The sequence below is a fragment of the Daldinia decipiens genome, assembly GCF_022478715.1.
Source record: "Daldinia decipiens strain CBS 113046 unplaced genomic scaffold F4813scaffold_41, whole genome shotgun sequence".
Taxonomy (NCBI): domain Eukaryota; kingdom Fungi; phylum Ascomycota; class Sordariomycetes; order Xylariales; family Hypoxylaceae; genus Daldinia; species Daldinia decipiens.
Genome location: NW_026054584.1, coordinates 61,244 through 86,184, shown reverse-complemented (window position 1 = coordinate 86,184; position 24,941 = coordinate 61,244). Strand labels below are relative to the sequence as shown.

Below are 24,941 nucleotides of genomic sequence, written 5' to 3'. Positions count from 1 at the left end.
GTACCCGTTGGTTTATGTAACTTATAGTTATATAATAAATATTTCCCATCTTCTAGAGTACAATTATTTGTTTTGTAAGAGCGGGGAGCTTTCACTTGTGCCTGGTTCGTGCATAGCATCAGATGCACAAGCCTTATCGTAAAAACCAAAAAGTTTCCAGTGTAGCAGTGCATCGAGGCAGGCTGTCAAAAAGCTATTACAAAAGCCTTATGCATGTTGGAGGTAAAGTGCTTAAAAATGACGAGTCATTTTTAATTAATACTTTAATGATACACAGCATATGCCGGGGATACCTGTTAGTTGCCTATCTGCAGCATTTCATTTCCCCGGATGTCAAGGCATTCTTTCTCATATATCATATAATCTTTTTTTTCTGTATTAATATTTTAGAGTGTTTAATGGGGATGTAACTTGTTAAGTATCGATCGATAGGGGGTGGGGTTCTTCATGTTGCTTTGTTCCTCAGCATATTTGTGTTCGATTAAGTTGGGTTGAATTCTAGCTTAATGAACAACTATTGAATACCAGTTGTTTAAAGAACTGGTCAATCCCAATTAGTAATACAAGTCCTGCAGGCTGCGCACTACAAGTGACCAACACATGAGGCACCATCGAAAGATACATATTCAAGGATTTTTATCCCATGTTGTGTTAGGTACATATCTTAGGAAGTAGGTTACATGCGATCCTCCGTCGCGTTTTGAAGCCGTTATTTGTTGCGAATGGTTCCCTGTAGGCGCCATGGCTGATTCCTATCACCATAACGATTACGCACGTACTTTCTAACAGATAGGGTTACAAAGGTAGTTTACACTATAGTATGTTGCAATATTAAATATAAGTGGTACCTCTTGAATGCTTGTTTGACTTCTAGAATGACATTATCTAGGTAAATACAGGAGCTTATGTTAGGTCTTTTCGTCCATTCCCTGCACCTTGTACACTTATGTTTCGTCAAATTTCTGACGTTTGATTATCTCTCATCCACCTCTGGATTACCCTTTCTGCTATATACAATGCTTCCTTCTCCCCGCAGGTAGGTATCGTCGTATGATATCAATATCCCGCGCTGATACATGATATAGTTCACAAAGCCCGAACGCTGGTCGAGTGCCACCAGTCAAACTCCGCAGTGCATGTAATCAGTGCTGTGCAGCAAAGGTAAGTATTGAAATGATTGTTGACGAGGGAATATACAACTGAGAACACTATAGGTCAAATGCTCAGGGGAGAAGAGTGGATGTGAGCGTTGTCGTAATACAGGGGCGCAATGCATTTACTTGGAGTCAAAGGTCGGCAAGGTCCCAGGTATACGGGCGAAAAAGAAACAGCTTCATAGCCAGGGACCAGAGCCATCGCAAAAACCGGCCACAGCATCTCATAGGTCTGAGACACCCATTACCGTTACATCAGACGTTAATTCTTCTCCCGATCATGGGCAAGATGATTCTACGGGGTGGACTGCGGGGTGGAACTTTAATACGACCGATGAGACCGCCAATTTAAATGTTGATCTTCATGCTTCCACCGAAGAATCATCTGTTTCCCCTGGAGCTACCATGGACTTCCCTTCTAATGAGGAATACCCACTGGTTGCTTTAGAGGGAAGTCTCGAAGAATTCTTGATGGCTCAGGGATCCTTGCCATCTTCTTCGGCAGAGCAGGTTCAACAGGTAGTCCCTCTTACTCACCGTCCTGCTTCGGTCGAAATACGCCACCAGAAGCAGCTCGATAGTCAGTGTTGTGTCGAGTGTTGTAAAATAATAAGCGAGCTAGAAAGTTATATTGCGGCAGAGTTGAAAGTGCTTAAAATTGTGTTGGTGATCTTACGGGGAACGCTTGAGAAGGTGGCACATCTAATTGAGCTCCAGCAGAGTTCCAAGAACCCGAGGTGTCTGACGTTATTTTCTACACTCATGTACCAAGTTCTAGAGCTTTTGGAAGTCTGCCTATCAATCGTGATAGACGAAAACCACAGTCAGCGGAGTCATAGCCTGATCTGGGGCTCCACGGGTCTTGGAGTTGGTGACTTTTCCCTTGAATCAGAAGACCAGTCTGCTTCTAGGACACAAAAAATAGCCATTACCAAGATTGTTCGACAGGCAATAGAGGCTCTTGGAAAATTGCAGGACTTAGCCGGTGCCCGCCAAGACCTTTTTTCTACGAATCAAACAAACACAGTCTATGGGAACAGGAGAGATTGTTACGCAGATCTCGAATATAGATTCAAAGAGCTAACCGTAAGATCAGCTAGGGAGGGTTAAGAATAATTTTGTACTTACCCACATGGCCAACAACTTGAATGAGACAATGTATGTTTACGTAGGAAACTCTTCTCTACCATGTCGCATACGATACTTATCAAGATATGGGAGATACATCGGTTTTATTGCTGATGTATATATAGGGGCGCTTACCCACTATATTTCTATATGTATAGCTCTTTTCATTCCTCTGCTCCGTCGGAGCCAACAAAAAGAATACAGGGTATTTTAAGTGTGATACCTTACCTATTGACCTTTCGGTTATGTTTAGGGTTAGCCCGTTAGCAAGTTTAATTTTATGTATTATAGCAATTTGTTCAACATATATATATCAACATCAACATCAACATCAAACCCATTAAACAAGGGGGTAATGCTCAAATCGTTTGATATAAGCCGCGCGTTATACGCCTCCGCTTCGGAAACCTAGTTTCTACGCGAAGGTAGTTTATATTTATTGCGATCTGTAGTAAGTCTCATAAGATGGATACAATTCTGGGGTCTTTTTTATGCCAATATGACTTGACTTGATATAGTATATATTGTATGAGGACCTGATGCTAGGTGTAACCTCCAGCTACATATGAACCATTGGCTAATATAGGGAGGAAGAAAACGGGCTGCGAGTGCTAGTTGGCAGCTTGCAATTTCGGCTACCGGGCTCGTCGCCTTCTACCCTATAATAAGGTCCGGGATCCCCTATTGCTTTCAGTTTATCTCCATCTTGTATTTTCTTTCAACAATGGTGAGATTTTCTATATCGCTCTAGACACATAGCAACATCTTTTTGAAAGCCTTATATGCAATGGAAGATTATGGACTTTCAGCGCGAGGTACAGCAAATGTTGCGGCCATATTTCCAAAAATCAGCAACGCCATTGCGGAGCGCGAGGAAACCCCTTACATCGACATGGGAACATCTGAAAATTGGCTTCTCCGAAATGAGCTTGTGCAGTTTTACAAGAGGGCCGTGGGAGACAGTTTCTCTGCTAGGGTACGACTCCATGACCATTAACAGGTGTATACTACTGATAAGGACAAAGCACCTATCGTACTCTACCGGATTTGCAGGTGATCCAGACCTATTGGAGGCACTAGCACAATTCTTCAACACTTACTTCAAGCCGTGCATTCCCGTACAAAAAGAGGACCTTGCGACCGCCCCTGGCGCGGCCTATTCGCTGGACGGCTTGCTTTACAACATCTGTGAACCGGGAGACGGTTTATTGATACCGACTCCCTGTTGGAGTAAGTAGTGTGGCGTCTCTGTCTCAAGTTGTTTCAATATTAACCATCGCGTAGACGGCTTTGACTGGCTACTTAATGTTAGGTCTGGGGTCCAACCGGTCTTCACCCCACTGGAAAGCTTCGACGATGCCTTCGCTCCAAAGTTGGTACAAATATTGGAAAAATCCATTTATGAATCTCCCCACCCAGTCAAAGGATTACTCCTTACGAACCCGCACAATCCGTTTGGCAAGTGCTACCCAAAGAGCCTCATTATAGAAATCCTGAGATTCTGTAGCAAACACAGGATACATTTTATTTCGGATGAAATATATGCCCTGTCTCGATTTTCGAGTCCGGATATACTTACCCCAGAACCGTTTGTATCGGCATTACAGCTGGATGTGGCAGCTTTGGGCTGTGACCTGTCACTTGTTCATACGATTTGGAGCGTAAGCAAAGACCTGGGTTCTAGTGGTCTTCGAATGGTAACTATCTCCCTTAGATGCTTTTCACCTTCCCTGATTCCCCATCTAGTTGTCGTCCTCGTATTGATTTGTGACTAGGGATGCTGCATCAGCCAACGAAACAAGCCTCTCGTAACCGGGTTGGCATTGGTCTCAAATACTCAGCTGTCATCCCTAACAGCTATTGCAGTTACCCATCTTCTAACATCACAGGAGCTTCCAGGCCTCTTAGCACTGAATTCTCAACGCCTAGCCGATGCATATGCAAAGGTGACCTCGATGTTGAAAAGGCGCGGCATCCAGTACATCCCAGCGAACATGGGCCCATTCCTGTTCGCAAGGCTAGCCTGTTATGCTAGTCAGGACGATGAGGAAGCAGAGTTTGTTATAAGGTGCAAAGCTGCCGGGGTTAATATCTCTGCAGGAAAAGGATACCATGTTCCTGAGGGCGAGAAAGGCTGGGCGAGAATCAACTTCGCACTTCAAGAAGATCAGCTAGCTGAAGGGCTCCAGAGACTTGCTGTTGTACTAGATCATTCATTGAAAACTCATGGGAGAGAGACAAATGTGCTTCTAGGATGAAATATACAAATCTGTTCTATTCATCTCCTCGTAAAGTAACTTCCGACTAGACATAATATAGCAGTTCCAACTAACATTGATGCAACAACGAAGACGCTATTTTGGCCAACGGAACTCTGTATAACGCCTAGGATAATAGATGAGAATAAGCCACCTAGGCTTTCCATTATAGCTAACCCAGCTAAAGCAGAATCTTTTGAACTAGCTATTGCGACCGTATAGCTCTTGATGAAACTGGGAGCAGCCAGCCCCAAAGAAACCAAAATAACCAAACCATATATATGCCATTCGGTATTTATCACTAGGAATGAAGGGAAAGTAACTGCCTGTATAGACATAGATAGAACCGCGTAAAACATGTCGCTATAGAACATGTAGGCCGTAGATCTAGTCTTGACAATTCCTTCAACATCAGAATCACAAGTATTTCCTGCAGTCCCTACCGCTCTAAGTCGGCTTAGCACAACATGTAGGCATGGGATGATATAAAAGACGGTGAATAAGCAAATTGAAGATGTACCTGCAGCTATGGAAACGATATAGCTGTTCTCTACGCTGGTAAACCCAAACTTCAAGGTCGCATATACCATGATAGCAGGGAAGAGGTAGGCCTGTGCGGTATTGTAGAAGAAGATGGCCAGGCTTGCAAAAAGAGCAGTTGGTTCATAGACCAGGTATCGGATGGGTGTGAAAATCGAAAAAGAGTCTACGGCATCTCTCCCTTGATGGGACTCAGAGTGATCTCCATAGTTGCTCTCTATTACCGGAGCCAATCCGGGAACAAAGGCAAGAAGGTAGAAAAGTGATGATCCCAGCAACGCGAAAGCTAATAGAAAGCTGAATAGGAAGTGTGGTAACAATGTGACAAGCGCTGGGCTTATCGACATGCCAATCATATATAGCGCTAATGAGGTCCCCATCAATCGTGGAAATCGACTCCCATCCTCAGCTCGGACGTAGATAGCAGCTAGGGTATAATGTAGTATATTGTCGGTCGCTAAACCTTCAAATATGCGGCCTGCGATTGCGATGTAAATATCACGGAAGATTACTTTATGCAATATTTGTTAGTCTTCTAATCATTGTCATCGATAGGCCGAAGTTTGAATTAGGAATATTACCTCCAAGCGACAGTACCACGAGGCTTAACCCTCGACACGTTAACCATAGACATAGTCCTAATTTTGGATTGGTCTTCGTCCACTTTCGAAGAAGGCATATTGCCACGATGCTGATCGAATTAGATAGTGTAGTCGCAATGGCAACGGCACCGGCATAGCGATTTCGCTCGTTGTCCTCGCAATGGGCTGGATCAGTGCATAGGATGCTAGCGTACGCATATACAGTGGACGCAGAAGTGGCGGATATAGCAAACGCCGCTGTAAATGCTATGGGGAGGACATAATAAACGTGCTCCTTGGTGGTCACTTTGTTCAGTGGTGGCGTAGAGTGGGGAGACGTAGGAGACACTCTAGGAGTAGGAACGCACGGATCTACATCGCTCGTGTCAGGAGTGTGGGATATGAGCAAGGGGGATCTTTCTAGATCGGGTACTGATTCCATAGTGCTATAATTTTCTATTAGTTACCTATGTTGGAACTAGAATACTAACAGTTTATCGGAGATGATAGAAAAAAAAAATTTAGAGATTAGGCATGGGCTCTAAGTTCGGATGTGATCCTAACTATGGAAATAGAATAGGAGAGGATAGGAGACGTGAGGAGGAATGGTCATTTCGACCGCCCAAGCAAAGGGTGATGATAATAGAAAAGCTGCCTCATGCAATACTACCTGGCAAAAGTCGAGTCTCCGGGGAGCATAGTCGGAGATAGACAGGTACCTCGTCTACATGGTCAATCATACATCTTTGTCGCTCTGTGCCTACATGCCGATGGAGTGAGTATCTGCTATGTATGTCCGAGGACTAGAAAGCCAGTACTCGAGTTTCAGCTGCTGAGGTGAATAGAAGAAGACTGCCTGGCGCATACTAAGCCTCTCTGATCCCCTCAATCACGGTCGAAAAGACGTTGAGGACTTTGAGAGAGCCGGTCTCCGGTGTCTCCGGTGTCTCCGGGTTCCGAGTCTGCATCCCGGGTTTAGTGCGGACCGAGTGGGTCAAAATGGATACCGAAATAATGTCAACGGTCCCCGGGTGGCTACGACGTAAGATGGATCCCCGATACTGCTGTATCATATGTTCCTTTTTCTTCTCTTTTTTCTGGGTTATGATTTGACTGTGAAGTCCATGCTCGTCCGGACTACTTGCGTGATATTTCGAAATGGCAATCGTTGAAAGCCGCATGTCCTTTTTAGAGCCATGGGCCGGTAAAAAGGATGGACCATACGTCAGAATCAAGACAGAAGCATCATTCCCCAGAACGAATTTCACCAATCAAGAGCACAGTGTTCTAGTCCACGATGCCAGGTCAAAAAAGGGGGAGTTCAATCTCGATACTAATGGATTCGCTTTTCACAGCTGCAAACCTTTTGACGCTAAAGTCATAGACGCAATCAGAAAAAAAGATAACGGGCTAGTAGAAGACAGATATTACCCAGAAATTATAGACATGGTCAAGCAGAAGACCGGTGCTAACAAAGTTATTATATTTGATCATACTTACCGAAAGCGGGATCCATCGCTTGCTACAACGGATAACCCCAACGGTAGAGAACAGCCAGCTACTGTGGTAAGTCAAATCCTCCTGCCATGGAACTTCAAGAAATAATGTAAAGTATAGGTACATTGCGATCAGTATGTAGGGCTAAGAGCGCTCTATTCCTTTGCTTATGGGTTTCCAGGTCTACCGTAGGCGCAATTGGAAGAATCAGGCGTCATGCGGGAGAAGACGCCGATATATTGCTTCAAGGCCGTGCGCAAATTATTAAGTGAGTAGATGAACAACCCACTATAGAGACCTTGCTAATAAACCTTTCAGCGTTTGGCGTCCGTTGAATGGCCCGGTTGAAAACTGGGCATTGGCAGTAATGGACTACCAGAGCATTAGGTACTCAGAAATACATCCCACCAGTATCTATAAAGAACGATTCGAGATTCAAGGACAGACGGTGTCAGTGAACCATTCCGCCGATCAAAAGTGGTATTACCTAGACCAGCAAACCCCAGATGAAGCAACCTTCATCAAAATATGGGACAATAAGGATGGTGTAGCGGAAAGTAAGTAGAATACGCGAAGGACTGTATCTGTCGCGGTAACCTGCTAATAAGCCAGTGTGTCCTCATTGTGCCTTCGAGAACCCCGAAGCAGCTACCGATGCTCAGTGCCGGGAGAGTATTGAAGTCCGCTGCTTGGTATTTTATAACAATAGTGAGATGTCTTATAAGTGAAAGGTTTTATTGGTATCGAGGAGAGAAAAGTAGAGCAAGTCATTTAAGGAGTGGACACACGTAGATAGATGAGACGCCGAGTCGCCTATTTCAATAGGACTTAGAATTGATCCTGCCACTCGTGAGCAGAGTTCCTTTTAGAAGTCCGATTACTTTGCATGTTTCCAACAGTAAAACGAGAGATTATGCCTCTTATTCCCAAGGTATTTCAGTCTGAGTTCTGTATACATATGTCATCATAACGGAGGCGCGCATTATATAGGCATCTGGAACATGCCTCTTTATCCTTCCCTATATTCCAAGTTTGATAGAATACTTCATCGTAATTCTTGACCCTTTACATCACCTTCAGACTTATATCATTTAGAATATCTACACGATATAATATCCACACCAACAGCTGTAAAGATGCGTAACATACATTCACGCGCTGCCCATCCCGTCCCCTCTTCCCCAAATGGGAGCGTGCACAAAATCATGATATGACCACATTGCCCATACCACGGCTCTCACCATTATGATTACCCAATCTGGAGCAGTTCCTGTCTTTCTATTTTTCAAACTCGCTTTTGTAACTCTCTCCATTATTGACATAACCGGCACCCAGAAAGCGAGGAATATAGCAGCCCCAACTCGACAGAAAGGTTTTCTAGGTGGATGATATACTGGTAATTGAGCTAAAAACTTTTGGTACGAGATAGGCATGCAAGATTCAGCAGCACCCTCACGGAGGAGACCCTAGCAGATACAATATTAGTACAGTCCATCATGTAGTATAGCAGAACCATTCAAATACCATATACCGAATACTTGGCCTAGCTTCTCTTCTTAGCAACGTTATTAGAGATCTTGTGGCCAAGATAGCGATAGTTCCTTGAGGAGGCTCCGTATTATCGTCATACAGCACCTGCGCCCTTACTTCGATTTCTGCATATGCGATCCCTCCACCCTCTGATGCTAGGACCTCAGTATACATGCCGGGGGTAAGCTCATATGCTGTCCCAACCAGCTGGTCATATTTCTCGTTCTCTGACCGATCGACTGGTGATATGCTTGCAAAAGCAGGCTCCGAGTATGGCACCCCAGCACTATCTAATGACAATGTCCATCCCGGGACTGTCACAAGCCTTATAGATATAGGGACTATGCCGCGGTCGTGGGTGAACTTAGTAGAGCTTAAGTTTGAGCCGTATGCAAGATACCACACATTGGTTGTAGGGGATGTCAACGTTCGAAAAACTGTCATTTTGTGGTATGGGCAGCAGTAATTTTACCACAACTACAAGGGATCGGTTAGATAATGATGAAGTGGTTTACCTGAAGCTTATGATTTGGAAAATTCAAAAGATATATCATTTTCGGAAAGGCAGGTAGGTAGCTCTATGTTCTTATTAAGCCTACCTTGGGTACATATAACACCCCTGGTGTTCAACTGGAATACCTTACATGTACCTACCTACCTACCTAAGGTACATTAACTACCCACATAATATTGAATGCAACATATGTAGGTAATAACTTGTATATACAAAGGTCCGGGCCAAAAGTCTTGCACATGTAAAGGTGCTTAGCACCGTATTCGAACGTCATCCTTTTTTATGAATACTGTATCGACTACCTGCTAAGCTGAACTTTGGATAGTGGCTCGTACGCTAAATTTAAGTGGCTTACCACTATGTCTTTAGCAACATCAGCTGCTATAGCTTAAGTAATACAGTGCGGCTCCTCTTTACTCATACGTGGCTTGCCAAGACCAGCCGGACAGCCTTACTTTTCTGTGTAATCCGTAATACCGATACTAATCTTAACTCTGTATATCACCTTCCGGTACGTGACGCCGTACATTTCTAACTAGGTACTTATTGTTTGCATCTAGAGAGTCGCGTAAGTGAACACTGCGATCGGGACCCGAAGTTCGGGGCCCGATAATATTAGCTGCCGAAGTGTTCGTCTTGCTTCGGAGTCTTTTAGTCGGCGCGTAATTAGGTACTTTCCGTTTTAATAAGCCCAGCCAATAGGAACTTCTGCAGGATGTACTTGAGCGGTTAGTTCAATTGTACATAGGTTAGGTTAGGTACGTACACAAACCCTCGCGTCCCGAAATTGGGGTTCGTAATGCGGGCTAAGTTAGGTACCTACCTACCTAAGGTACTGTAGGCAGGTGCAATCGGATAAAAGCATATACAAGATTTCCACCAGTTAGAAGTGGGGTACAAGAATCTTTACAATACAACATCTTTTTACCACATCATTCTACCACATCATTCTACAACATCATTCTACGGTATCTTGGCAATTTTCTGATATCAAGCCGCGACAGAAGTTGAATTTGGTCGCAGGGAGAATAGTTGGAATTTGCAAGTGACTATTTCCGGGCAATAACAACGTTAGCCACTAGCTCAATCTTCAGCTGACCAGATTCTGACATCGTATACCCTTTGTCTTTGAGGAAACTCTTCCGGATAGTCTCTATTGCCCTGTCCCAGTTCTCTTCATCTGATTCTAGCCATCCCGAAACCGGGCGTCCAAGAAAGCTCCACATGACCTGTGCGAGGCGCTCTGTGTCCTCCACGTTGATGTGTACCTTCACTGACTTCTGTTCGATCTTGTCTTTCCCAAATCCCGAGAGACCCGCGATGTTTCCCATGTGCGACCCCTGTTTCCACTGCGGTGGGTACTCCCGTAGCGGGGGTGCATCAACGCCCCGGGTTGCGAGGTGCGCGGCCTTGACCGTCTCACTGTGTGGCAGGTGAGCCCAGGACGTAAAGATCGCAGCGCCGCCCTCCTTCAGCGTCCTGTGCATGTGTCGAAGTGCCGGAACTCCATCATCTTGTGTCATAAAGAGCAGAAAATTCGCAACCGAGATATCGAAGCTCCCGCTTGCGAATGTAAGATCTTCGGCTTTCATGCCGGTAACATTTACGGGCCACTTGTTCCGGAGGGCACGACCCCGGAGCCTCTGTAGGTAAGATTCATCAATGTCGGTGGCTTCGATGAATATATCGGCGGAATGGGGGGAACTCATAATCACAGAGGTAACTTCGCCAGCTCCGCATCCGTTGTCATGGATGCGAATTCCCGGTCTGACTAGTTCCTGAGAATCCAATACTTTAGAGAAAACATCCAGAGTAGAATTGGAGGTAATTTCGGCATAAAGATCGACATCTTTTGTGATGGCCTGACTAGGTACAAAATCGAAGGACATGGTTCCAGAATGGAATAGGCACGCTGGAAACCGCAAATGGGCATTTGGTAGGCGATCCTAGGAAATGAAGAACAAGGTTTTCGTTCATGAATCTACACTTGTTCAAAAATATTTATGACGTCCTTCATACTAAGGCAGTCGATGCCAAATTGAGGTAATCTTGTAACGGCATTGAGTCTATAGAACATTCGTAATTTAGTAATTTCCCGGGATCCGGTCTTATGCCTGTCTGCCGGCTTCCGGTCATAAATTGAATTTCGATGGTGATATTCTTTATATCTTGTCATTTAGCATCTAAACAGACGGCCCGTCAATTCCGGGAAACATCTTGTTCCCGCTGTTGCTAACATATACCCTTTTACACCATGGGAACTCCTGGGGCACAAGAACAATATGTTCTAGAAGGAAACGAGGGCGAACTCCAGAGGTTGGCCGATCAACATGATGTACTGAAAGCTTCTATGGGCACATTGGTACTAGCACCGGTTGATTTCTCCAACCATCTTCGCATCCTCGACTCCGGGACAGCTGATGGTAAGTTTCGATTCTAAAATCATGTATCTAGAGTGCCTAGTCAGAAACAGAAACAGCAAATTAATTCATGGTGTGTTTAACAGGCCTGTGGTTGCGGGAGCTGCAAGAATCCCTTGATACATCCCACACGTACGTGGGGACGGATATCAATGCTGCTTTCTTTCCCGAGGACCACCCAGGGGTTTCCCTGCAAGTTCAATCGATAACTCAAGACTGGCCTCGCGAGTGGGCATCAAGCTTCGACTACGTGCACCAGCGACTGACACTCGTTGGGGCGGGGCAGACCCCCGTCAAAGATTGCGTGGCCAAACTTGTAAACCTGATCAAGGCGGGCGGTTGGATTGAACTGATCGAAGCCGATTTCACTGGTGAATCCCCAAATGGTCCGGCTATGCAGAAATACGAGACACTGCTGAGAACCTTCTTCGACATCACTGGGGTGGGAAGTGACTTTAGCAAATCATTGAAAGGTTACTTAGAGGATGAAGGATTACAAGACGTGCAAGAAATGGTCTTTAGTATTCCATATGGAAACGCATGCCATGACGCGACCCTGGCTGAGAAGGGCTCGTCACACTTACTGTCAGCACTGAAAGGTGTTTGGGATTTCCTACATGGTAAGTATTGGACGGAATTCTATAATAAGTGTCCAAAAATATACACCCACCTGATCTATATATCTAACAGACTTAGGGAACACTAGCACGAGCCTGGATGCAGAGTTTAGGGTATTGCGGGATGAGGTTGAAAGAGAGTTAGAATACAGAGGAGCTCATGTGAAAATGGTGGCAGTGTGGGCTCGACAGCCTGTTAGAAGCTAACTTGCAGTTCTCTTAATAGCCGGGTAGCGTCATAATCAGACATATCGACAAAGAATTGACTGGTCTATTTGTTATTGTGAACTACAAAATATCTGAAGATACTCGTATGCATTAGGTAAACCAAAGTAGTTCGAATAAATCATATTCTGTTCTGTGTCCGGATCAGACGAGTGACATGTAGTGTAGACATGACATGGCGCACTACTTGAGGTTATCTACTTTTTAGCGACAGCAACACAAGCGATCATCTTAAGTACAGTTTCGCCCTTCTCATTCTTCGAGATCCCGTCACCGCTCATCAGCTGTTCCACAATATCCTCCAGGGCCTCATCCCACTTATCCTCGTCATCCTGGGTCCATCCACCTGGTATGTTACCTAAGAAACTCCACGCCAGCTGTGCCCATCTCTTGAGATCGGGTACTGTCAAGTAGCATTCCTTATTGTAACAGGTAATATTCTCGTCCTTGAATCCACCAGCCTGGAGCGCCGTCCGCAAATCGGCTTCTTCGTAATGCTCTAGGGGAAGCAGAAGAGGCATAGGGGCATCCTTGCCTCGTGTGCGCCAGTGCGCGTGTTGCAGAGCCTCGACGTGAGGCATGAATATCCAGACAGTAGCAACAGCAGTACCGCCCGGCTTAACTGTGCGGTAGATATGCTTTGCAGCTGCGTTCTGGTCGCCGATGCAGTGGAAGGCGAAGCTAGTGATAGAGTGGGTGAAGTGATTGTCAGGAAACGTAAGTTGTTGAGCTGACATGACGGCAGCGGTGACGGGCCACCCGTTCTTGTCCGCTACTGCCGCACAGCCCTTTACGAATTCCGGATTGATATCAGTGGCGTCGATGTGAATGTTGGATGGGTTCATGCTCATGATGGTCTCCGTAACAGCACCGGAGCCGCAGGCATTGTCGTGGATCACGGCGCCCTCGGAGATGGCAGGGATTAGATCCAGACAATACTTGATGGAAGTCTCGCTAACACCTCCCTGAAGCTCAGCTAGGTGCTCGGCCTGGTAGTGGGTAATTTGCTTCGGTTGGAACGTCATTGTTATATAGATGAATGTGGTAGGAAAGATTATGAACGATGAGGATTTGATGGATAGAAGGAAGAGATGGGGGAGGGAAGTTTTAATATATTTACTTAATTTTGATCAGCAAAATAACTACGCAGCCTCATCTATTAAACTAGGAATAAAGAGCCTGTCGGCGCCCGATATGCTGGCGGGATAGCTACAAGCCTACAACAACCTCACGTTCTGGGCGGGGGCGGCATCCGGTTTCTTAATCACACAACGCACCTGTTGGTCCGTATGCACCCTTCTAAGGGCCAATTAAACAGCTGTGATTGTGAAAGTAGTGTAACCATATGTAAGATTTATTTTTAAACATTTATATGTATAGGTAGGTACCTCTTGGACAGGGAGGTATTTGTGTCTTATACCGTTGGTTGCCAGAAAATGATAGATCAAGTAAGGGACGATTTAGCTGATGGTTTCTCTTTTACTTTACTATGGGAGTGCACGAATTAACGAGGGGATATCCCCTAAAGAATTTTTGTTGGGTGCATTCTAAACTTTCGAAGTATTTTTTCGTTCGGCTTTTACTAGGAACGTAAACTTGGGCTGTTGTGCAGCCCCGCCAGGGGTGCCTGTAGCCCGGGTGATTATGTACATAGGTAGGTAATTATAGCCCCTGATACATATAAGAGGTAGTATATGGATCCCCAAACACTGCCTACCTCCTATATCTACAAAACACTGGTATATGCACCTGGGTAGTACGTAGGCAATTATAGGCTGAAGTCTGGCGCTTTCCGCGGCAAAGTAGAGGAAGATCAAATGTCACTTAGTTTCAAATGTTGACTTCACGTCGATACTGGCTTTCTGAATGACAAGCGCGGGAAATAATACAATTATATGAAGACAAGAAATTCCTCCACCCAAGCCACTATCACCGCCTATATTCACATCATTATAGCCACCAGTAGCGTCATAGAAAACCATGAAGTGCCTAATACGCCAGCAATACACACTATTCCTGTAGCCACATCTCTTCATTGTTTACTAACCGTATAGGAGTTTGTAACGTTGATAGCTCTTTCGGACTTGGGGTCTGCTCCCAAGGTTGGTGTGATTTTGTGTCCCTCTGCCTGAATAGATAACTTGTTGCCTAGGCTGCCTAGGCTGCCTAGCTCAACCTGGCTGGATTCATCTTCAAGACGACTGAAGCCAACAGTCGAATCTTGACGGTATTTAGACCCTGAATCCGACCTTTGTGACCTATTCGTCGTGCTGCGACTCCTTTGCGTGTAGGTCAACAAGCGACTAGCTATGGATCGAAATAGCGGCGAAACACCTGCTACCGCAGGCTTCAAGATGGGAACGCAACAGCAAACGATACCGATAGGGAGTTCCAGGGTTTGGAGTAGAATGGTCAGCCACAGGTTTCCAGTTACATCCTCAGGAGGAATACCGCTCAAATCAATCAAGCAGCTTATTTTTAATAGAGATATTATTGTCGCTCTGGTGCACTATTAGCCCCTACCACGATAAATATTGGGAATGAGTTAAACTCACATAAGGCCCAGCGTCAGTAGAATGGATATGACAAACTTGCTTCGTGTCGCTACCTGGAGGTTCCAGATCAGAGGCAAAGGAAGAACAAGGATGGCCAAGTCGAACAGGCAGTGTATCAGTCCAATAGAGGTACAGTATGGCTTTGAGGAAACGCAATGACCTGGTTCTGACGGATTCCATGTTTTGCTGACAGGTAGGCAGGAAAAGACTTCCGAGAAGAAACCGGCAATGCCAAACGCCGCAATGAGAGCAATAAAGACGTAACATATTCGGCGGAAGGCAGCGTTAACCCCAAAAATTCGGACATAGAAGGACAGAATGGAGAGTTGGACGATAGTAACGGTCACAATCCATAACGAAAAGTTCGCAAGGACAATCTAGAAGGGAAAAGAACAGATAATTAGTCAGATATAACCTTCATTACTTAAGGTAAAGCATGATCAATGTGATTTGTTGTACCTTGAGGAATGTCGCCAACGCATTCGGGTTGGTGCTAATAACTGTTGCTATTGGAAGGCCGGCACCTCCCGCAAAGACAGCCGCGAGGTTAACTCCTTGGAATGCCCATGTCAATATCTGCGGAATAGTAAATACTTTAAGTACATATTCGAATACCACACAGGATGTGAACACTTACAAGTGAGGCAAGACATAGCCAGTCGTCCCACATGAGTTTTAGTTGCTGTAACTGCCTCGCACGGAACCGCAAAACGACACAAATTGTCGCAACGAGTACGGCTACAACTGGGAAAATGACAATCATCAACTGATGACTGTTTGTTGCTTTGAACATGATGTCAATTTTCCTTGACGATCCTCTCTTGATTATAGTAGCACGTAATAGAATGTACGGTGTGTGGTTATTGAGCAAAATTATAGGGTTGAGCAGCTTGAAAAGCGATTGTTTCTTCAGCAGAGTGAACATAGCGGATATATTATGCTGTGTTACCTTTCGATTGGGGCCGGGATTGAGGGAAGAAAGCCTTTGCTTCGCCGTATATCGGTGCCCGGCTGAGACATCATCCAATGCAAGAAAACTCACGTTCTGTATGGTATAATCCTGTAATGACAGGATTACTTGCAGCCAGCCACTTGAATGAAGCAGGATTGGCACCTAGCCCCGCTCTAGATGAAAATGAAAATAGTACACACGACCCTCTGGGTTATTTCTAGTTGTTCCGTTCGTACCTAGGCATATTAATCACTATCCATATCAAAATTCAATAACTCAACTAATTATGCAATTGCTACCAGATCTTATCGAAGTCTGACACCTGTACAATCGGGGTCATAGTAGATCTTGTTCAACAAACAGATCTACGTGAATTCTTCTGTTGTATGGCTGTTGTGGCCATCGACAATAAGGAGCCTCCATCCTGACGAATCGGCAGGCTTCGTGTGAAGAATAAACACCTCTTTTAGCTACTGGTTATTAAGAGGGTATGTCTCCTTCCCCTTTCCCCCTTCTTATTTTTTTTGCAAGCAGATGCTGTTTGAAGGGTTTATATAATCGTAAAGGTAGGGTTAGTGCGTAGATGGCTTGAAATTGTCTAGTATGGGCGCGAAGGGACTTGCAATTTACATGATCGCGCCGTGACAAATTACACTTATGGACAATGAATTTTAACAGCTTGTTTTATGCAATAAGTCAAGCAAGCACTAGCCTCAAATACATTGGGTAATAATCCCAAACTCTAGTATTTATAAATAATCATTTATAGTTCCCAAAGGTTAGCCCAACATCTACTATTCACACTTGGATCCCGTTACTTGTTCGCAACTCGTGGTAGGCTTCTTGCTAACCCACATCCAGCATATGATCCCATGCTCATGGCATTTGGTATGTTTCTCAAGGGTGAACAGCAGTCGCCAGCAGCGAACACTCCGTGAACGGTGGTGGAGTTAAATGGTGGGCTAATTGTGATACCAATGCCAGGAGAAAGTTCGCAGCCTAACTGTAGGGGCAATGTGTTATCTAACTCCAGGTCTGGTTTATGTACGATGAAAGAGTGACTTTCTTGCTCGCCGCTGTCGAATTCGATCACCAGTCCGCTTCCATCACGACCACCGTGTAGCTGTTTCACCTTCCTGTTGTCTACATGTAGCCCGCTGTCGATTTTAGTTAATATCTCAGTTGCTAATGGCTGGTTGTCATTCGTGTATATAGTGACAGAGTCTGCGAACTTGAGAGCATCGCGGGCGTTTGTAAGGGCGTGCGTGTGGTTAGAAAGCAAGCCTACAGCAAGCAGCCCGGCGGCTGCGGCGCCACGTTGCTCGTACCCATAGCAGAACATGCAATTGAAACTAGATATGATTGTCAGGTCGACATCTGGGGACCCTCTGAGGCTACGTGAACGACTTACATAGTAGTCCCATAATGATCTGCGTAGCCAGGGATATCTGGATACTTTTCAATAACTCCAGTCGCTAGTAAAATCTTTCGAGATGTCCATTTACCGCCGGTTTCATCTACGACCTCGAAAACATCATCCAATACTTTCTTAGCATGAACCACACGCGAGAAAACAAATTCAACGAGACCTGTTTCTCGAAGTTCTTTGCGTGATGCTTCCCTAAAGCTACCCGGTGTTTGGTTCTCCCATCCAGACGTAAGGCGGGTCTGGGCAGAAAGTGCATTACGAGGAGTACCATCGTCGAATATCAGACAAGTATGTAGGGCACGGTATAACGTAAGAGCCGCAGACAGGCCAGCATGACTCCCACCGATAACAATAACGTCGTAAGTCTTTTGTTGTTGGGGCATTTTCGGCGGGATGATAATAGAGTTGACTGTCGAAATAATTAGGGGAACAGTCGCGCATCACTGCTTTGGATTACTGATAGTTGAGCAAAGTTGCCCCAGACTCTTTGGTAGCCCCATAAAACCGGGAAGAACGATACGGATCGGTCACCGGATATTCGGGCCCACTAAACGGTGCCGCGACGGGAGTATCCACTACCGGCTCCCGGGCACAAATTGTAACAACAGTTTGATTTATTATTTCTACTACATACATGGCAAACCTACCAATTGCTGAATAATTAATCAATCCAAGCTTAATTACGTCTTTTATTACATCAATATGGCATCCACTGATTCGTCGCAAGTCTTTGATGCTCTGATCATAGGTGGAGGAATATCCGGACTTGCAGCCGCTCTCACACTGGCTAGACAACAACACACCGCAGTCGTTCTTGACTCAGAGGTCTACCGAAATGCACCGAGTCCACACATGTACAATGTTCTAACATGGGATCATCAAGACCCGCAAGAATTCCGGGCGGCAGCGAAGAAAAACATTTTAGAATACTACTCAACTATTAGTTTTCAAAAGGTAGAAGTTGTATCTCTCGAGGAAGTCAAGAGCACCACCACTCAGCAAACATTCAGGGCCACGGACCGAAATGGTGGATCTTGGTTTGGAAGGAAAATCATCCTTGCTAACGGCGTCCGTGATGTCTTTCCCGATATAGAAGGTTATGCAGAGTGTTGGGCTAAGGGAATGTGAGTCTTATTGGTTATTTCTGATGCACCGAGCGGCGTTTTGCTAAATTAACCACAGCTATCACTGCTTCTTCTGTAAAGGATATGAAGCAAAGGGTGTCTCGACAGCCGGGATTCTGGCTCTTCCAGACCTAGCCAGCGCTCCTGCCATCTTGCACGCTGCTAGAACGGCATCCCGGTTCGCGAAGTCCATCACGATCTATACTCATGGCTCTAACGAGTTAGAGCATGCTATTCAAGAAGCTCAAGGATCAAACCAGTTGTTCAAAGTAGACAACAGGAGTATCACAAGGTTTGAGAAAGGGCCAGGGTTTGCAGATATCATAATCTATTTCGAAGGAGGCGAAAAGACTACCGAGGGATTCCTGGGACACAAGCCTAAGACAGAGCCGAAGGGAGACTTCCATAAGCAACTTGGGCTCGAAATGACTCCGATGGGAGATCCCGTAAGCAAACCTATGTTCCTAGAAACGACAAGAAAAGGTGTCTTTGTGAGTGGGGATGGAGCGTCCCCTATCAAGATCATTCCACAGTCCCTATTCTCTGGTTCGGCAGCGGCAGCAGCAGTCTGTGCGCAGATTCAAGCGGAGGATGCCGGTCAACCCTGCATTTTCTAACCGATGAGGTAGAGGTATCCTGTAAAATAGCTTTCTTTATCAAGGTATAATCAATTTTATTTTCACTTTTGCTTATGATTACTGGTAGTTGATTGATTACTGGACCTTGGCGGCTTTGTCAGGCCAAGCTGGGTCAAATAACCGCATGTGCCTGGTGAGCGTACTAGTAGAACGTTGAGATGAAGCAATATTGATGAAATTCGCGATGATATGATTGATTGTCACCAAACACATGCGTATTTACAAGCAATTGATGAAGCATCTAATGCATCATGCCCAATGCTACACTGCATGGCCATAATTTCCTTCGTTGGGGAATGCGAGCATCTTTCGATTTAGGTATCATTTTGAAGCTCGGAACCCGAACGGGAGCCGTGGCGGTGGCAGGTTCCAGGTGCAGAGGCAAAGGCAATGTACCACGGCCTGGACCCTCATAACAGGCTACTTAGGGTCTGTGAAGTGTAGAACGGGTGATTCTTACTATCTCAGTCCCCCTTATCATGATGAATCTTTGTTTCTTAAGGTCTATGCTAGTATTCTAAACCCATTTACAATTCACTGCTTGGCTGTCAGAAACTTCCCGTTAATTATCAAGCTTTTCTTTTTCTACAATATTCCATCCCGACCACTTGAAAACTACGACTCAGCCTTTACTACTAGGGACATCTTCGCATTATAAGTTGCGCGCTTATGGCTGATGAGCTGAAAAATGACGAGCCCCTCGGTTCGGCAGTACAGGTTTCGGCCATAGACTCCCTAGCCGAAAATCTGTCTCCTATCCCGGTTGTAGAGCATACGCCTAAAACTTCAAGAGACTTGCGGTTCTGGCTCGTCATCCTATCCGGTTGCTTGGTAGATTTTACGACTGCCCTAGACGCCACCATAATTACCACCGCACTCCCTAAAATCACAACTGCGATTCATGGAGAGAAACAGTATGTCTGGCTGGCAAACACGTACGTCCTCGCTTCAACAGCGGTGATGCCATTCGTCGGACAGACGTCCAACATTTTCGGTCGCCGAATGCCAATGATCATATCTGTGATACTATTTTCCATTGGCAATGCGCTTGCCGGCGCTTCGGTCAGCTCTGCCATGTTAATAGCATCAAGGGTCGTCACCGGACTTGGCGGTGGAGGCATATTCGTGCTAAATGATTTGATTATCTGCGATCTCGTGCCAGTTCGGGAAAGATCCAAGTTCCTTGGCTTCCGAATTACAATCGCGACAATAGCGACTATCATTGGACCTGTTTTAGGTGGTGTCCTGGGGCAATCTTCGTGGCGCTGGGTATTCTTCATTAACCTCCCTTTCTCAGGCATAGCTCTGCTCATAATGGTTCCGTTCCTCAGATTGAAACATAAGCGAGAGCCTACATGGGCGAAGAAGTTAGCGCGCGTTGACTTTCTCGGTAATATTCTCTTTGTCGCCTCCATCATCGCGATCCTTTTTGGGCTCATCATGGGTGGAACACTGTACCCCTGGTCATCTTGGCATATCATTGTGCCTCTGGTTCTTGGTTTCAGCGGTTGGGCCGTTTTTCACACCCATCAGGCCTCCCCAATTTGCAAGGAGCCGAGCATGCCACCGCTGCTGTTTGGAAATCGAACTTCTGTTGTTTGTCTTGCTTTGACCTTCATCGCTTGCGGGTTGCTTGAATGGGTGGTGTACTTTCTTCCAATCTATTTTCAGGCCCTCAAAGCTGCATCGCCTCTGACATCGGGAGTCGATGTCCTTCCCTTCAGCATATTTTATGTTCCTTTGGCGGTTCTAACAGGTGGGATAATGTCAAAATTCGGGAAGTACAAGCCGATCCATTGGGTCGGGTTTGCATCTACATCCGTAGCCTGTGGACTGCTGTCCATCTTAGACGCCTCTTCTCCTACAGTGGAATGGGTCTTTTTCCAGCTTATCCTTTCAGTTGGTGCTGGCTGTACTCTGATCAGTATTCTCCCTGTTATCCAAGCATCTCTACCCGAGACATACGCGGCCACAGCAACAGGCACGTTTAATTTTGTTCGTAACTTTGGTTTTGTTTGGGGGATTACTCTCCCATCAATAATTTTCAACGCACGCATTGATCAGAATCTTCACTGGATCCAAGATGAGGCCATCCGTCTCCAGCTCCGCAATGGTGCGGCGTACGGCTATGCAGGTACAGGCGCAATCAACCAACTTCCTGACCAGACGATGATACAAGTACATGACGTATACGCATCTGCGTTGAAAACATTATGGCAAGTTGCCGCTGGAATCGCTGCCCTTGCATTCATCTTGGTGTTCATCGAGAAAGACTTGGTACTCAGCATGGATTTGGAAACCGATTTCGGCATGGAGGAAACGAAGCAGGAAAAATGATTGCCGATCACTTAACAGTAATATAGATGCTACGATCAAGATTGTGTAGTTGCCGTCGCTTAATAAACACAATTTCAGAAATAGCAATGTGTCGATCATATACGTGTAATTAATACGTGATTACGGGGCATCTATGAGTGGAAAGACTTTGACGATGGTGCCCTTTTGAGAATGCTGACCAATAATAAGCTTCACTCTAGTGATAATTGATGGTATCACGATACATCACCTACTTGGAACGTCGGGGCCCGATGATGAAAAAGAAACCCTCTTTAAAGCCCGGTACAAGCTTTCTCTTTACTCTCCCCTTAAAATAAAATATGTACATAACTAAAGCACGCATGAAGAACCTCTTTTCATATACCCATTCCCTAAACCATTGATCTTGATATAGAATATGCAAAAATGACTTTCCCCTCGTGTTCCTCGACTTACGAAGACTATATAAAGGAGAGCCAAAGCCAGACGCAAGTATGCTCTGTTTTTTTCAGAAGGATTAAATACATTATAACTGTTTCCCTTATATCCCTAGGGTTTCTAGCTTTCTTTCTCTGTTGCCCAGAAACTTTTGCTCTCGAGAAATGTGCCACCAAGGATTTATTCGATATGGCCCCTTTAATTGGTCAGTTTATTAGCATTACGCATTCGCATAAGAGTTCCTTTTACAGTATTGACACTTCCCATTACTAGATGGCCACAATGACTTCCCAATATGGATTAGAGCCTTCTATAACAATCACATATATCAACAAAATTTCAGTCAAAGTGGAAAACTTTATGGGCAGGTCGACTTCCCTCGTCTCCGAACGGGAAATCTACGAGGTGAATTTTGGAGTGTATATGTAGAGTGGTATTTCTCCTTATCCCAGACGTAAGCACCCCATGTCATCGCTAACAGCACATTAGTCCAAGTGAACCTGGGAATTACTCGGACAGCGTTTACCGAGAAATAACACATGATACTTTGCAACAGATTGATCTTGTTCATCGATTAGTGAAGGAGTATCCCGAATTTCTGGCGCATGCGTCTTCAAGTAACGACATTCGAAGGATATTTCGTTCTGGTTTCCAAATAGCTTCGCTACTAGGTGTTGAAGGTTTGCATCAACTTGGCAATAGCGCAAGCATATTACGCATGTATTATTCCCTGGGCGTCAGGTATGCAACCCTTACTCATACCTGCCATAATGCCTATGCGGATAGCGAAGAACCTTTGGCACCACTTCATGGAGGTCTTTCAGAGGCCGGGAAAAATATGGTAAAAGAAATGAACCGCCTTGGAATGATTGTGGATCTATCACATACAAGCTTCCAAACACAGCGTGATGCTCTGGATATATCAGCTGCACCTATCATTTTTTCCCACTCAAACGCGTACGCTAGATGCACTCATACTCGGAATGTTCCAGATGATATACTCTGGTCTCTTAAGAAAAACGACGGTATCATAATGGTAACATTCTATCCTTCGTTCCTAGAGAATGATCCCGCGAAGGCCACACTAAACTCGGTTGCCGACCATATTCAATACATCGGTAGCATGATAGGATATCGACATGTTGGGATTGGGTCTGATTTTGACGGCATGGCATCAAGTCCCAGGGGTCTAGAAGATGTTTCGAAATATCCAAATCTGATCAAAGAGTTACAGTTACGAGGACTTGGAAGAGATGACATACTAGGTGTTATGGGTCTTAATATTATCAGAGTATTGGAGCGGGTGGAAGTTGTTGCTGCGTCAATGATCATGGTTCATCCGTTGGAGGACGATGTAAAGCCTTTTTTTTGAGACTTAGCCAGCACTCTAGTTCCATATAAATGTCTTGATTTATGTTGGCCATCCCTCACTTCTATTTTCATGGTGGAACCGGTACATAAGCTTCGACAAATGGCCTTGTGAGCGGGAAGGGTAGAAAACAACCTGTGCCGACCCGAAGCTTAAGTACGGCATCACCTACTAGGGGTAGACTCCACCACATCGACATAAACACCCAGACATAACCCACTATAATGTAATATTTCGGAACCCCCCCTTTACTCTCGCTCGCACTAATTCTATGCATAGCCCATATCGTAAAATCCTCAACAGTAATCGCAGCGGCCTGCCACAGAAAGAACAAGAAAAATCCAATAGAACATTCCCCTGAAGTGACGTCTGATGGACGAGGGAGATAAAGTTGTCCTAAGGCGTGAAAAAATCCCGAGATCAAGAAAGCGAGGTATAGTTTGGTATAGGAAGAGAGGTTGGTGCCCCGTCGGATACCGACGAAATCCGCGAAGGCGTCAGTATACGACGTGAGCATCTATGAAATATAGTGTTAGTATGAATCTTATATGAAGCACAGGTTGGGGCCAGAGTAGACAAAGTCAGGGTTACCTAAAAAAAAAAAAAAAAAAAGTAGTAGGGAGAAGCGCAATTCTGTTTACTTACATGTCTTAATTGCTGATGCCAAAAATTGCCCCAAAATCGCCGTACAGTAACCAGGTTATGTATATCCCCGAAAGCCGGCGGCCAGTCCTGGGAGAACGATTTTATTAGCGGTAGAAGCTTGCTAAGACACATTGCTTTACAGTTACCTCTTCTTTGCTTAGTTTGAATAAGACAAAGATAAATGCCCCTTGCGCATACTGCATACTCAACATAAAGTATGGCAGCAATGCAAATGAAAAGGTCTTTGCTAGGCTCCAGCGCCAATCATGGTGTTTAACAGTCAAGTGTTTACTATTTGCGTATCCAACTTGGCCGTCAGGACTAGTTAAATTCAATCTTCGATGAATTTCGAACAAAAGATCCGCCATGCAGAGGCATCCGATGAATTTTCCGAGCTGAGCCACTAGAAACTGTGATCGCGTCATCTTCGGAGACCTGGGTATATTCTTAACTTGGTGATTCCACCTAATACCACGTTGATTGAACATCAGGGCTGCCGCCCAACATATCTTCTTCCATCCAAATGCCGAATATGCCCGCGCCTCACGCATAGGCCCATCAGATCTCCAAAACCTCTCTTCGGGGCCATAGGGTCCAAAGAACACAAGCTTGGACAATACGGCCATGTAGAATGACCAGGCAATAGAAAAGGGCTGCGCTAATTCAAAATTATTAGTAAAGTGTGGGTGCGCGTTGCAGTAAGTAGCGAGGGCGATGATAAGTGACGCAAAACACCATCTTCGACCACGAAATGGGGGGCATGTGAGCGCAACTACCTGGCAAATCCATAGTAGCACGTGTGGAAAGATCGAGGAATCAGGTTCCTTCAACTCGGCGTTTGGGAAAAGAGATCCCATGTCACTTCAGGGGTACAGGATATATTGGAATAAGTAATATAATAAGATAATAAACTATATAGATACGTAGATGAGATGATGGTAGCCTGGACGCTTGGATGAAAAAGAATAATTTATAATTACATTGTCTTTAAGGAATAGTAACCTCATTCTG

General features: G+C 45.1%; 14 protein-coding genes across 14 annotated transcripts; 7 read left to right on the top strand and 7 right to left on the bottom strand.

The window, feature by feature from the left end:
- Window positions 1–432: 432 nt before the first annotated feature.
- On the top strand, window positions 433–2,611 carry F4813DRAFT_372600 (uncharacterized protein). The gene is made up of 4 exons (XM_049244722.1): window positions 433–671; window positions 804–1,036; window positions 1,086–1,161; window positions 1,215–2,611. The coding sequence occupies exons 2-4, from the start codon at window positions 906–908 to the stop codon at window positions 2,262–2,264; spliced, it is 1,257 nt and encodes a 418-aa protein (XP_049095921.1). The 5' UTR covers window positions 433–671; window positions 804–905; the 3' UTR covers window positions 2,265–2,611.
- A 390-nt stretch (window positions 2,612–3,001) lies between these two features.
- On the top strand, window positions 3,002–4,547 carry F4813DRAFT_372599 (putative ACC synthase; the record flags this gene model as incomplete). The annotated part of the gene is made up of 4 exons (XM_049244721.1): window positions 3,002–3,258; window positions 3,308–3,512; window positions 3,567–3,979; window positions 4,058–4,547. Coding segments are annotated over exons 1-4 (1,285 nt in total), but the record flags the coding sequence as incomplete, so codon positions are not given.
- Window positions 4,548–4,572: 25 nt separating this feature from the next.
- F4813DRAFT_372597 (uncharacterized protein) lies at window positions 4,573–6,509 on the bottom strand. Its single transcript, XM_049244720.1, has 3 exons — window positions 5,662–6,509; window positions 5,061–5,591; window positions 4,573–4,987 (listed from the first exon to the last, which is right to left on the bottom strand). The coding sequence occupies exons 1-3, from the start codon at window positions 6,101–6,103 to the stop codon at window positions 4,980–4,982; spliced, it is 981 nt and encodes a 326-aa protein (XP_049095919.1). The 5' UTR covers window positions 6,104–6,509; the 3' UTR covers window positions 4,573–4,979.
- A 232-nt stretch (window positions 6,510–6,741) lies between these two features.
- On the top strand, window positions 6,742–8,028 carry F4813DRAFT_372596 (methyltransferase; the record flags this gene model as incomplete). The annotated part of the gene is made up of 5 exons (XM_049244719.1): window positions 6,742–7,227; window positions 7,279–7,292; window positions 7,340–7,426; window positions 7,477–7,715; window positions 7,771–8,028. Coding segments are annotated over exons 1-5 (860 nt in total), but the record flags the coding sequence as incomplete, so codon positions are not given.
- On the bottom strand, window positions 8,029–9,247 carry F4813DRAFT_372595 (uncharacterized protein). Its single transcript, XM_049244718.1, has 2 exons — window positions 8,683–9,247; window positions 8,029–8,624 (listed from the first exon to the last, which is right to left on the bottom strand). The coding sequence occupies exons 1-2, from the start codon at window positions 9,130–9,132 to the stop codon at window positions 8,310–8,312; spliced, it is 765 nt and encodes a 254-aa protein (XP_049095917.1). The 5' UTR covers window positions 9,133–9,247; the 3' UTR covers window positions 8,029–8,309.
- Window positions 9,248–10,108: 861 nt separating this feature from the next.
- On the bottom strand, window positions 10,109–11,395 carry F4813DRAFT_372593 (S-adenosyl-L-methionine-dependent methyltransferase). Its single transcript, XM_049244717.1, has one exon. The coding sequence runs from the start codon at window positions 11,089–11,091 to the stop codon at window positions 10,252–10,254; it is 840 nt and encodes a 279-aa protein (XP_049095916.1). The 5' UTR covers window positions 11,092–11,395; the 3' UTR covers window positions 10,109–10,251.
- On the top strand, window positions 11,374–12,502 carry F4813DRAFT_372590 (S-adenosyl-L-methionine-dependent methyltransferase). The gene is made up of 3 exons (XM_049244716.1): window positions 11,374–11,625; window positions 11,709–12,242; window positions 12,319–12,502. Exons 1-3 carry the CDS (start codon window positions 11,457–11,459, stop codon window positions 12,444–12,446), a joined length of 831 nt encoding a protein of 276 aa, XP_049095915.1. The 5' UTR covers window positions 11,374–11,456; the 3' UTR covers window positions 12,447–12,502.
- F4813DRAFT_372589 (S-adenosyl-L-methionine-dependent methyltransferase) lies at window positions 12,503–13,759 on the bottom strand. Its single transcript, XM_049244715.1, has one exon. It carries the CDS (start codon window positions 13,487–13,489, stop codon window positions 12,662–12,664), a length of 828 nt encoding a protein of 275 aa, XP_049095914.1. The 5' UTR covers window positions 13,490–13,759; the 3' UTR covers window positions 12,503–12,661.
- A 349-nt stretch (window positions 13,760–14,108) lies between these two features.
- On the bottom strand, window positions 14,109–16,104 carry F4813DRAFT_372587 (uncharacterized protein). The gene is made up of 4 exons (XM_049244714.1): window positions 15,657–16,104; window positions 15,479–15,595; window positions 15,020–15,396; window positions 14,109–14,965 (listed from the first exon to the last, which is right to left on the bottom strand). Exons 1-4 carry the CDS (start codon window positions 15,942–15,944, stop codon window positions 14,497–14,499), a joined length of 1,251 nt encoding a protein of 416 aa, XP_049095913.1. The 5' UTR covers window positions 15,945–16,104; the 3' UTR covers window positions 14,109–14,496.
- A 577-nt stretch (window positions 16,105–16,681) lies between these two features.
- On the bottom strand, window positions 16,682–17,843 carry F4813DRAFT_237164 (thioredoxin reductase). Its single transcript, XM_049239978.1, has 2 exons — window positions 17,383–17,843; window positions 16,682–17,323 (listed from the first exon to the last, which is right to left on the bottom strand). The coding sequence occupies exons 1-2, from the start codon at window positions 17,781–17,783 to the stop codon at window positions 16,786–16,788; spliced, it is 939 nt and encodes a 312-aa protein (XP_049095912.1). The 5' UTR covers window positions 17,784–17,843; the 3' UTR covers window positions 16,682–16,785.
- A 197-nt stretch (window positions 17,844–18,040) lies between these two features.
- F4813DRAFT_372585 (uncharacterized protein) lies at window positions 18,041–19,212 on the top strand. Its single transcript, XM_049244713.1, has 2 exons — window positions 18,041–18,524; window positions 18,583–19,212. Exons 1-2 carry the CDS (start codon window positions 18,103–18,105, stop codon window positions 19,139–19,141), a joined length of 981 nt encoding a protein of 326 aa, XP_049095911.1. The 5' UTR covers window positions 18,041–18,102; the 3' UTR covers window positions 19,142–19,212.
- Window positions 19,213–19,635: 423 nt separating this feature from the next.
- Window positions 19,636–21,637, top strand: F4813DRAFT_372584 (putative transporter). The gene has a single exon (XM_049244712.1). The coding sequence runs from the start codon at window positions 19,832–19,834 to the stop codon at window positions 21,497–21,499; it is 1,668 nt and encodes a 555-aa protein (XP_049095910.1). The 5' UTR covers window positions 19,636–19,831; the 3' UTR covers window positions 21,500–21,637.
- Window positions 21,638–21,814: 177 nt separating this feature from the next.
- F4813DRAFT_237144 (membrane dipeptidase-domain-containing protein) lies at window positions 21,815–23,596 on the top strand. Its single transcript, XM_049239977.1, has 3 exons — window positions 21,815–22,121; window positions 22,190–22,349; window positions 22,406–23,596. The coding sequence occupies exons 1-3, from the start codon at window positions 21,905–21,907 to the stop codon at window positions 23,286–23,288; spliced, it is 1,260 nt and encodes a 419-aa protein (XP_049095909.1). The 5' UTR covers window positions 21,815–21,904; the 3' UTR covers window positions 23,289–23,596.
- F4813DRAFT_237141 (membrane bound O-acyl transferase family-domain-containing protein) lies at window positions 23,322–24,922 on the bottom strand. The gene is made up of 3 exons (XM_049239976.1): window positions 24,077–24,922; window positions 23,931–24,017; window positions 23,322–23,802 (listed from the first exon to the last, which is right to left on the bottom strand). Exons 1-3 carry the CDS (start codon window positions 24,785–24,787, stop codon window positions 23,356–23,358), a joined length of 1,245 nt encoding a protein of 414 aa, XP_049095908.1. The 5' UTR covers window positions 24,788–24,922; the 3' UTR covers window positions 23,322–23,355.
- Between the last annotated feature and the right edge of the window lie 19 nt (window positions 24,923–24,941).